The 11,385-nt window shown below is 40.2% G+C and overlaps 1 protein-coding gene across 2 annotated transcripts in view; it reads left to right on the top strand.

The window, feature by feature from the left end:
- Window positions 1–5,407: 5,407 nt before the first annotated feature.
- LOC130273067 (LIM zinc-binding domain-containing Nebulette) overlaps window positions 5,408–11,385 on the top strand; it is a 271,910-nt gene continuing 265,932 nt past the window's right edge. For both annotated transcript variants that reach the window (XM_056519259.1, XM_056519260.1), the window contains exon 1: window positions 5,408–5,742. In XM_056519259.1, the coding sequence (XP_056375234.1) occupies window positions 5,674–5,742 (69 nt within the window). In that variant the 5' untranslated portion in view covers window positions 5,408–5,673. The remainder of the gene's footprint in view (window positions 5,743–11,385) is intronic.

Raw genomic sequence — 11,385 nt, 5'->3', positions numbered from 1 at the left:
TTTTGGTTCTCAAGTGCTCAGATAGTTCTCTTCTCCTCTTTCTGTTGTCCAAGCTTAGTGTGGCACACACATACACACAATGCAAAGACTAAGTGAACTTCTCTCCTTTTTATCTGCTTTCAGGTTTTTATATTGCCTACACCTGTTACTTGCCCCAAGAGAGTTTAAAGGAGCATCACATGCTTGAAACAATCTTATTTTTCCACAATTTTGAAAGGGTGCCAATAATTTTGTAAAGCCCATTTTTGGAGTTTGGTGACATTATGTCCAATTTGCTTTTTTTCCTCCCTTTTTTGGTTTAGTTCCAATACACACAAAGGGAATAAACATATGTTACTGCAATCCTTTTCTGTGAGAAATACTTAATTTTCTAGAAATATTTCAGGGGTTCCAACATTTACGGCCATGACTGTTTGAATAATGCACACATATTTGTGTATGTTTATGTGATTGTCACTATGCTTGAGAAAGACCTTAGTTTAGGTCGAAACATCGCATTACCTGTATTTTATGGGTGAATAAGCTACCACTTGTTTTGAAAACTACATTGGCGAGCCGGCTTCCACTATCTTTCCTTTTGTGATTTGGGCCTTGGTCTGGCTTTGAGGACTTAAAAAGTCACTCACAGTGCATCATCCATTCCATTTTTCTTCTATATATATATACAAATGTAGAAAAGCAGCACAACCAGTCCAATTCAATCAAAATGAATACTGCAAAGCAGATTCTAGAGTGTAGCTCAAAAGAAACGCCAACTTTAAAGGGGTATTCCGGCTTTATACATCTTATCCCTAATCCAAAGAGACAGAAGATGCAGAGAGACAGCAAAGACACTGCAAAGGAACTTACCAAGAGCAATACATCTCTCCACAGGACTTGATTTGCAGATTACACCGCTCAGTACTGCTCTATAACATCCTCCATGCTGCTACTGCTTCTCAGGGTGTGTATAGAAACTTAGCAGGATCCCCTCCATTGTGTGTGTCCAGTATATAGCAGACATCATTGATGTTAGGCTCCACTCACCAGATGAGGGACAACTGAAAATTAGAGATGAATTCTGCAGAGGGGGAAAGCTGATCAAAAATGCCATAAACGAGTTATCAGCCTAATATTGTGTAGGACCCCCATGGCAGCCTGGACTCCACAAGATCTCTGAAAGAGTCCTTTGGTATCCTGCACCAAAACATTAGCAAGTTGCTTTTTACCCAGGTAAGTGACACACATGATGGGAAAGAGAACGCTCTTCGTACATTTAGTATTGTAAGTTCTATTTTGTATATACATTTCAGTTGACATGGTAGATGCACTTTAAAGGGGTACTCCGGTGGAAAACATCTTTTTTTTAAATCAACTGGTGCAAGAAAGTTAATCAGATTTGTAAATTTCTTCTTTTTAAAAATCTTAATCCTTCCAGTACTTATCAGCTGCTGTATAATACAGAGGAATTTCTTTTATTTTTTAATTTCTTTTCAGTCTGAACACAGTGCTCTCTGCTGACACCTCTGTCCATTTTAGGAACTGCTCCGAGTAGGAGAAAATCCCCATAGTAAACCTCTCCTGCTCTGGACTGTTCCTGAGATGGACAGAGGTGTCAGCAGAGAGCACTGTGGTCAGATTGAAAAGAAATTCAATAAGAAAAAAACTTCCTCTGTAGTATACAGCAGCTGATAAGTACTGGAAGGATTAAGATTTTTAAAAAGAAGTAATTTAGAAATCTGTTTAACTTTCCGGCACCAGTTGATTTAAAAAAAAATAAAAATAAATGTTTTCCACCGGAGTACCCCTTTAAGCAGACCTCCAATGTAGGAAATAAAATATTTTGGCAAATCGAGTAGCAGCATTTCCCCAGAGCAGCCTTTGATGACTGCAGATCTTACTACATTATGTGTTGTTTTTACTCCTCATTGTTATGTAACAAGGAGTGTGAGAAGCGCGGTGTGCTAAAAAGATCAATTATACTCCGTGTAGACAATACATTCTACCGGGGCTTCACCCACATCAAAGTCATCTAAACATACATGACTTCATTCCTGTAGGTTTGGCCCAATCCTTTTATATCTGTTCGCGACAATGCTCTCCTTCTTATCTAGAGTGTTCGCAACGTTCTACCCAGTTATTTGTGTCGTCGTGCAGCCTCCAGACATCACATTCAGTCTCCCCTGCACACTAAATCCACTGTTATATTATTTAGAATAGTGTTTCCCAACCAGGGTACCTCCAGCTGTTGCAAAACTACAACTCCCAACATGCCCGGACAGCCGAAGGCTGTCCGGGCATGCTGGGAGTTGTAGTTTTGCAACAGCTGGAGGCATCCTAGCTGGGAAACACTATTCTAGAATGTCAGCATGTCATACACATACAGAATAAGTAATGTCACACCCTTCATATGTCATTATGAAATCCCTCACTACAAATCCCAGCATGTCCTAGCCATTTTATGATCTGTACTAGAGCCACAATAAGGACCTCAACATCCCCCCCCCCCCCACCCCGGCTCTACTGATCCTTTCTCAGATCTAACTGCATGGGTCTAAAGCAGTGTTTCCCAACTAGCGTGCCTCCAGCTGTTGCAAAACCACAACTCCCAGCATGCTCGGACAGCTGAAGGCTGTTCGGGCATGCTGGGAGTAGTAGTTTTGCAACAGCTGGACGCAGGGGTCAAGTCCTGGGAAAAAAAAGTGCAGGAACTCACCCAAGATTTCCACTCAAGGGCTGATACTGCAGGACTCCTACTAATGGGAACAGTGTTCCTGCTGTAGAAAAAGTGCAGGAACTCAGTTCCTACGCGATCCTGCAGGACTTGAGCCCTGGCTGGAGGCATTCATGCTGGGAAACACTATTCTAGAATGTCAGCAGGTCATTCGCATACACAATAAGCAGTTGTTCCACACGCTCCAGACTTTGTCCTGAATTCCATAGAAAAATTCGAGGCACAATCTGCATATTTTGCATGCAATTTTTAATGCGTATTTTACCCTATGCATTGCAAATCAAAAATCTGCAACAGAATTGACAGGTAGATTAGAAAATATGAAAAATGCCCTGAATTCCGTAAAAAATTTGTACATGCTGGTTAAAGGCGGAGTTGGCACGCCCTCGTGAATACAGAGCCATTCTTTTAGTGCTCCTATTTGCCAGTAGTATGAACTTACAGATCCGCTTTTAGGGCAGGGTCACACGTAGTGGCGGCAATCGCAAGAGCGAGCTCCCTGCTGCGGCCGGGTGTCCGCCCGTTGCGGCGGATTTCCCACTGCAGACATGGTACCTGCTTGTAGCAGATGCGCAGCAGGAAATCCGCCGCTCAAGCAGACACACAGAGCTACCTAGCCGCAGCAGCGACTGCCTTCTGACTGCCGTCGGTGCATCCTCAGCTTGAAATGTGTGACCCTACCCTTAACAACCATGGGGGAGATTTATCAAAACCTGTGCAGAGGAAAACTTGCCCAGTTGCCCATAGCAACCAATCAGCTCGCTGCTTTCATTTTTATGAAGGCCTGTGAAAAATGAAAGAAGCGATCTGATTGGTTGCTATGGGCAACTGGGCAAGTTTTCCTCTGCACAGGTTTTGATAAATCTCCCCCCATGAGCGTATATTTACGCTCATGGACGGCTCCCGTTATGAGAACCGCTCTCAGGATCTGAGCACGCTTCATATCTGGCAGGTCCCGGTTGCTATCAGCAACCAGGACTTGCGGCTAATATCGGACATTGCCGATTGGGCTGATGTCCAGTATTGATTGCGGCGTCTAAAACGGGAGAAAATTCTGCTGGTTAGCTCAGTGAATGGGTCTGTATGTGCAAAATTGAAAACGTTATGATTTTCAGAAGGTGATGAGGAAAAAACGAAAGTGCAAAAACAGAAAAACACGTGGTCCTTAAGGGGTTAAAGGAGTTATCCATGAATCGAAAAAACTGCTAATTTCTTTTAAAAACAGCGCCACACCTGTCCTCAGGTTGTGTGCGGTATTACACCTTGGCTCCAATCACTTCAAAGAAACTGAGCTGCAATACCATACGCAGCCTGAGGACTGTCCGGGTATGCTGGGAGTTGTGGTTTTGCAACAGCTGGAGGAACCCTGGTCGGGAAACACTGCTCTAAGAAATTCGAGGAAGAGAGCTACACTGTAAGACAAGACACAACAGGTTGGTTATTCCTAAATAGTATGGGAACGACTTTTTTTTTTGAATACTGAAGTCAAAGGCTCCTGTGCGGATTTCTGCATTGACCAACTCAAATGAATGGGACAGTTTCAGAAATTTCTGCAAAAAAAAAAAAAAAAATTTAAATCCGTGGTTGCGCGTGAACATCCACCTGTGTGTTTCAGTTTAGCAAATTGTAAAATTTCAATAAAGCAATATAAAAAAAGTAAAGAATAAATAGATAAAATAACAATAATAAATCTGAAGTATGTATGTTTTTGTTTTGCATATTGTAAAATGTTTTGCATATTATAAAAAATTAAATACATTTTAAATAATAAATCGGCGGTGCCTGTGAATATCAGCCTGCGTATTTTAGTTTTGCAAATTTCAATAAAGCAATGTAACAAAAAAAAAAAAAAGGAAAAAAAAAATGTAAGAAATCTGCAGTGCCTGTCAATATCAGCCTGTGTGTTTTAGTTTAGCAAATTGTTAAATTTCAATAAAGCAATATTAAAAAAAATAATAATAATATTAAATAATAAATCGGCGGTACCTGTGAAGATCAGCCTGTGTGTTTGTTTTTTTTTGCAAATATTGTAAAATGTCAATAAAGCAATATAAAAAATAAAATTAATTTTAAAATAATAAATCTGAGGTGCCTGTGTCAGAATATCAGCCTGTGTGTTTTTGTTTTGCAAATTTTGTCAAATTTCAATAAAGCTATGTAAAAAAAAAAAGTCAAACAAATAAATAAATAAAAATAAGAAATCTGCAGTGCCTGTCAATATCAGCCTGTGTGTTTTAGCTTTGCAAATTGTTACATTTCAATAAAGCAATATAAAAAAAAAATTATAATAATAATATTAAATAATAAATCGGCGGTACCTGGGAATATCAGCCTGTGTTTTTTTCTTTTTTTTGCACATATTGTAAAATTTCAATAAAGCAATATAAAAAATAAAATACATTTAAAATAATAAATCGCCGGTGCCTGTGTCAGAATATCAGCCTGTGTGTTTTTGTTTTGCAAATTTTGTCAAATTTCAATAAAGCTATGTAAAAAAAAAAAAAAGTAAAACAAATAAATAAATAAATAAATAAGAAATCTGCAGTGCCTGTGAATATCAGCCTGTGTGTTTTTGTTTTGCAAATTGTAAAATTTCAATAAAGCAATATAAAAAAAAAAAAAAAAATGTAAAAAAAAAGAAAAAAGAAGGCAGGGCGGACTGGGAGGGAGCTTAGTCGCTTGCCTGTACACAGTCACACACATCTGCCTTGGGACTGCAGTGTGATCTATTCTGCCTCCAGCTGATCAGCACTCCCTCCGCTCACTGACAGCTCCCTGTGCTGTGGAGACCCCCGACAACATCAGAGCTAAGGGGGGCACTTTTTTTAATTTATTTTTCTATTTTATTTTTTATTATTATTAGCATTTTTTTTTTTTTTTTATATATTCCCTCTCGGTCTTTTATTGCCAAAAAAATAAATAAAATTAAATTAAAATTGCTTTAAAGAGTCCGAGAGAAAATGAACCCGCAGTGCGCCCGCTGTGGCAGAGTGGTGTATCCCACCGAAAAAGTCAACTGCTTGGACAAGGTAAATATTTTTTTTATTATAATAATAATAATAATAATAAAAAAAAAAAAAATATATAATCTTAGAATAATTATTTATTTATATAGCACACACAGATTCCATAGCGCTTTAAAAAAAAAAAAAATGTAATTTTTTTTATATATTTACGGAGATTTCAGCATCGTATACTTATTCGGATGAGTCGACGTTTCCCTAGTTTAACTAGTTATGCAGGTGTCGGGCGATGCATAAACTTCATCCTGCAGCAGTGATACTACGTAGCTGGGCAGACCGGTCGTGTTGTAACTCTTTGTACAACTGTATTGTGATAAGTCAGCGCAGAATGGCTCTGCTGCATTTGACCGACTCAGCTCTGCTGCATCTTCAAGTTGCAGAATGCACACAATGCTGTTAATGATGATGCCAGAGGAGACTTAAGTCAGTGTTTCCCCAACCAGGGTGCCTCCAGCTGTTGCAAAACTACAACTCCCAGCATGCCCGGACAGCCTTCGGCTGTCCGGGCATGCTGGAGGTTGTAGTTTTGCAACAGTTGGAGGCACCCTGGTTGGGGAAGCACTGACTCAAGCAGGAATGCCTTAAAATTTGCAGCAGGGGAGGGCGACGCATACAGTAACGGGTTGGCAGCGAACAACTTGGTGCCTTTCGTATCATGTTTATCAGGGTATTGGACATGAAAGAATGTGCCCCCCCCCCCCCTCTCTTCACGTCAACTGCTGTGTGTGCACAGTTGTGTAAATGGCTTCTAATCTCTTGTGCAATGTCACGTTTTGGCTCAGGGGCAAAAAAAAAAAAAAAAAAAAATTAAGCTTTTCATCCGAGTGACTGAAAGCAATGCAGAAACGACTTGTCCAGGATAGGAGTGTAATCATCGCGTATTGACGGCGGATGGCAGGCGTACTGCTGAGCCATGGCGATGTCAGCTAACAGGACCACACGCTGACGGTGATCAGAATACAGCAGTGAGCGGCGGTGAAGAGATAATGAAGCAGCGTCATGGTGTGAAGGGAAAGGGGAGCTGACTTGATGGTGATGATGATGATGATGATGAGAGTGCTGCTTCTGTAGGTTTTGCTGCATCCTTATGGGATTGGCTATTAAAAGAACAACCAATGTCAAAACTTGCGTCAACGAGTGAGTGGCCCTGAGCAACTCTGTAGGGGCCTATACGGACTGCACTTTTTTTTAAAGGAGTACTCTGGGTTAGAAAAATGCATCCCCTCTTCTAAGGATAGGGGATAAGGGTCAAATCGCAGGGGGTCTGACCGCTGATCTCACACTTATCCCCTATCCTAAGAAGAGGGGATACATTTTTCTAACCCGGAGTACTCCTTAAACAAAAAACAAAAAAAAAACTATTGGGAGTAGTGGTCACATAGGTTGAGAAAAAGACACAACATTGAATTCTGTTTTATCTCATACCTTGTGATATGATCCAGATCTAGGTAAAAAGCAAAAAAATAAATAAATTTAAAAAAAAACTGGTTAACCATAGCAGATTTTTACCCCATGAAGGGATGTTGGGGGTAGAGATGACAAGTTTTTTCCAGACCTCCGTTAATTTCCCTGGATCGCTTAAAGGGGTTATCCACCATAAGGTGACTTTAGTACTGTACTTATCTACCAGACAGTAATGGATATGCTTAGGAAGAATCTGTGCTTGTCTTGGGGCTAAATGGCTGCGTTGTGAGTCCATAAGGCTGCTACTTTCTTTTTGTGAAATGGCTATTTCCTGTTGAAGTTCCCTCCCTCCAACTGCAAGTCCTAGGATCCCTTGTTTGTACGTGTGAGGTCACTTTTCTCCCTCCCGCACATCAGTCACCTCAGCCGTTTCAGAAAAAAATAGTCTCTCTTCCATGCATGCCAAAACTACAATTCCCTGCAGCCCTGTTAAGAATGATCTCCCTCCCATCCAGAGGTCGCTCCACCCATTGAAGCACATGCAGGCTCCCTTTCAACACCTGACTAGTGATGTCATGTCCCGGGTCACACTGCAGCCTGAAAAAAGCCGAGACAACACAAATTTTGTATGCTGCTAAAAATGAACATCGGGGCAAGGATCATATAAGAATTGCGAGACAAGCCATTAAACACAGGTACAGACACTATACAGTGATCCCTCAACTTACAATGGCCTCAACATACAATAGTTTCAACATACAATGGTCTTTTCTGGACCATTGCAAGTTGAAACCAGACTCAACATACAATGCTACGGACAGTCCAGATCTGTGAAACGTGTCAATGGCCGGAAGAACCGACCAATCAGAATGGGAATTTCACTGGTAGAACACCTGTATTACTGAAGTGTATACACTGACTGATGTCTGGTAGCGCCCCCTACAGTGCAGAGAGGTATCACATGTTCTGTACTACTCCTTACCTGTGCCAGGGATACCTGCTCCTTTGGACACCAGGTGAGGGCGACTCCATGTTACTTTTTTAGGACATTGCATGTACTGTACAGGACCCCGAAGAAGCTCCTGTCCTCTACATAGACCAGTGTTTCCCAAGCAGGGTGCCTCCAGCAGTTGTAAAACTACAACTCCCAGCATTTGGCTGTCCGGGCATGCTGGGAGTTGTAGTTTTGCAACAGCTGGAGGCTCCCTGCTTGGGAAACACTGACATAGACAATGATTTACAGCTCCCATGTAAGTACTTGCTTTATCTATATTAGTTATCTACTTATTTTTCTTTAATTCTCACTTTTTCCTATTTTTGGATGACATTTTGGTGCCTTTAGAACCAATTACCAGGTTTCCATAGAGTTCTGGTCTCAACACACAATGGTTTCAACATACAATGGTCGTCCTGGAACCAATTAATATTGTAACTTGAGGGACTACTGTATTATTAACTACACTAACTTTACAGCCCCTGTAGTATAGTCAAAAAAAATCCAGGAATACCCCTTTAAATCTTAATTGTAAAATTATATAAAAGATGATTACAGTGCAGCCCTGTTCACAATAATTTTTTGAACTAATTTTAAAATAGTAATCTAAATACTTGTCCATGCTCTAGGATGATCAGGACTATTGTCCGGGCTCCAGGATGCTCATAACTATGCACTGGGAGATAGAGCCTCCTGGTACTTCTTCATAGCACCCATAGTCGTGACGAGACCCAGTGCAATAGAATCAAATTACACTGGGTCTCGTGCTGGCTTGAGGTGCTATGGAGACAGAACAGGATGTGCCATCTCCTGGTAGCAGTTATTAGCAACCAGGAGCCCAGACAAAAGCCGTTTCATGGTATTTAAATACGATTTGAAAATTACACTGGTTTAGAAAAATTATTATTGTGCACAGAGCTGCACTATAATCATTTTTCATATAACCTTACAGCTACACTCAAAACATTGTACAACAAAAATAGGGAAACATAGCCGCACAGCCACCATTTGTATTTTGATCTACTTGCTTCTCAGCATAATTTAAAAAACTAACAGGTTGTTATTATACATTTTAATCAAAAAGTACAAGCCCACTCGCCACGTCAAGGCCACCTAGTAGATCAAGTAGAAGCAAGTAGATAAAAATACAATTTGTGGATGTGCAGTTCTCTCTTCTTGTTATACATTTGTAGTTACTCCCTTCTTCCATGGCCAGCACTCCGCTCAACCCATTCGGCCCAGGCGGTTTTAATTAGCAGGAGACTCCTTACATTCTCCCAACCCTCTGGCAGTGAGCACATGGTAGCTGTTCACACTGGTGTGGTTCTCTGTGGCAGCCATTGTTACTGTAATGCTTTGTCTGTAGGGTGGTATGGCCAGGGGCTTGGTCAGGCAGCAGTGGGGCTGCCAGGCCACTTGGTCATTCCCCCTACGGGTTTGGTGTCGTGGTGAAAGTGGTCGCCACCCGGCGCTACGCCAGTGTTAGGATAGGGACCCACTCTGACTAGGTGGCCTTGACGTGACTAGTGGGCTTGTACCTTTTGATCAAAATGTATATTACTACCCAGGGCTGAACTGGGGATTTAAAGCAGCCCTGGAAATAATTTCCTACCAGCCCCACAGCAATGCAGCACTGTGGCAACAGCCGCCAGGGCGGCCATCAGAAATTTTACACAGCTTAAGGCAATGGCTCCTCCACTTGACTCCCCCCCCCCAAGGGCTTGCCCGCTATTTTCCCCATTTATCAAATTATCAATAAAAAAAAAATGTAAACCACAGGACAAGAAAAACAAGAGCCCTTTAGTTCAATGGAGAAAGACATAGGAAATATTATCACCATACATATTACCATCATACTGTTACTAACCAAATACTGTATACTGAGACCAATATTACCAATAATACCAGTATACAAAGAGGAATATTATCACCATACATATTACCATCCTACTGTTACTAACCAAATCCTGTATACTGACCAATATTACCAATAATACCAGTATACAAAGAGGAATATTATCACCATACATATTACCATCATACTGTTACTAACCAAATACTGTATACTGACCAATATTACCAATAATACCTGTATACAAGGAGGAATATTATCACCATACATATTACCATCATACTGTTACTAACCAAATACTGTATACTGAGACCAATATTACCAATAATACCAGTATACAAGAGGAATATTATCACCATACATATTACCATCCTACTGTTACTAACCAAATCCTGTATACTGACCAATATTACCAATAATACCAGTATACAAAGAGGAATATTATCACCATACATATTACCATCATACTGTTACTAACCAAATCCTGTACACTGACCAATATTACCAATAATACCTGTATACAAGGAGGAATATTATCACCATACATATTACCATCATACTGTTACTAACCAAATACTGTATACTGAGACCAATATTACCAATAATACCAGTATACAAGAGGAATATTATCACCATACATATTACCATCCTACTGTTACTAACCAAATCCTGTATACTGACCAATATTACCAATAATACCAGTATACAAAGAGGAATATTATCACCATACATATTACCATCATACTGTTACTAACCAAATCCTGTACACTGACCAATATTACCAATAATACCTGTATACAAGGAGGAATATTATCACCATACATATTACCATCATACTGTTCCTGACCAAATCTTGTATACTTATCAAAATTACCAATAATACCAGTATACAAGGAGGAATATCATCACCATATATATTACCATCATACTGTTACTAACCAAATACTGTATACTGAGACCAATATTACCAATAATACCAGTATACAAGAAGAAATATTATCACCATACATATTACCATTATACTGTTACTGACCAAATCCTGTGTACTGAGACCAATATTACCAATAATACCAGTATACAAGGAGTAATATTACCACTATACATATTACCATCATACTGTTACAGACCAAATCCTGTATACTTAGACCAATATTACCAGTATACAAGGAGGAAATATTCCCCCCATACAGTGACCATATAGTGGTAGATATTAGCTCTACACAGGCTCTGCAGACCATATAAGGGATTAATTACAGTTACATCAGGTGACGTCTTCTCTGATTGGAGGCATTCACTTTCCGCTTTCTTCTCCTTCCGGCCCAGACCATCATGACAACTTCTTCCTTTCACAATTCATATCCACAGAACCTGCCAGACAAACATTTTAGGCTCCCCACTT

The sequence above is a fragment of the Hyla sarda genome, chromosome 5 (genome assembly GCF_029499605.1).
Source record: "Hyla sarda isolate aHylSar1 chromosome 5, aHylSar1.hap1, whole genome shotgun sequence".
Classification (NCBI taxonomy): domain Eukaryota; kingdom Metazoa; phylum Chordata; class Amphibia; order Anura; family Hylidae; genus Hyla; species Hyla sarda.
The sequence above is the reverse complement of the archived record's forward strand: the minus strand, read 5'-3'. Positions and strand labels throughout refer to the sequence as shown.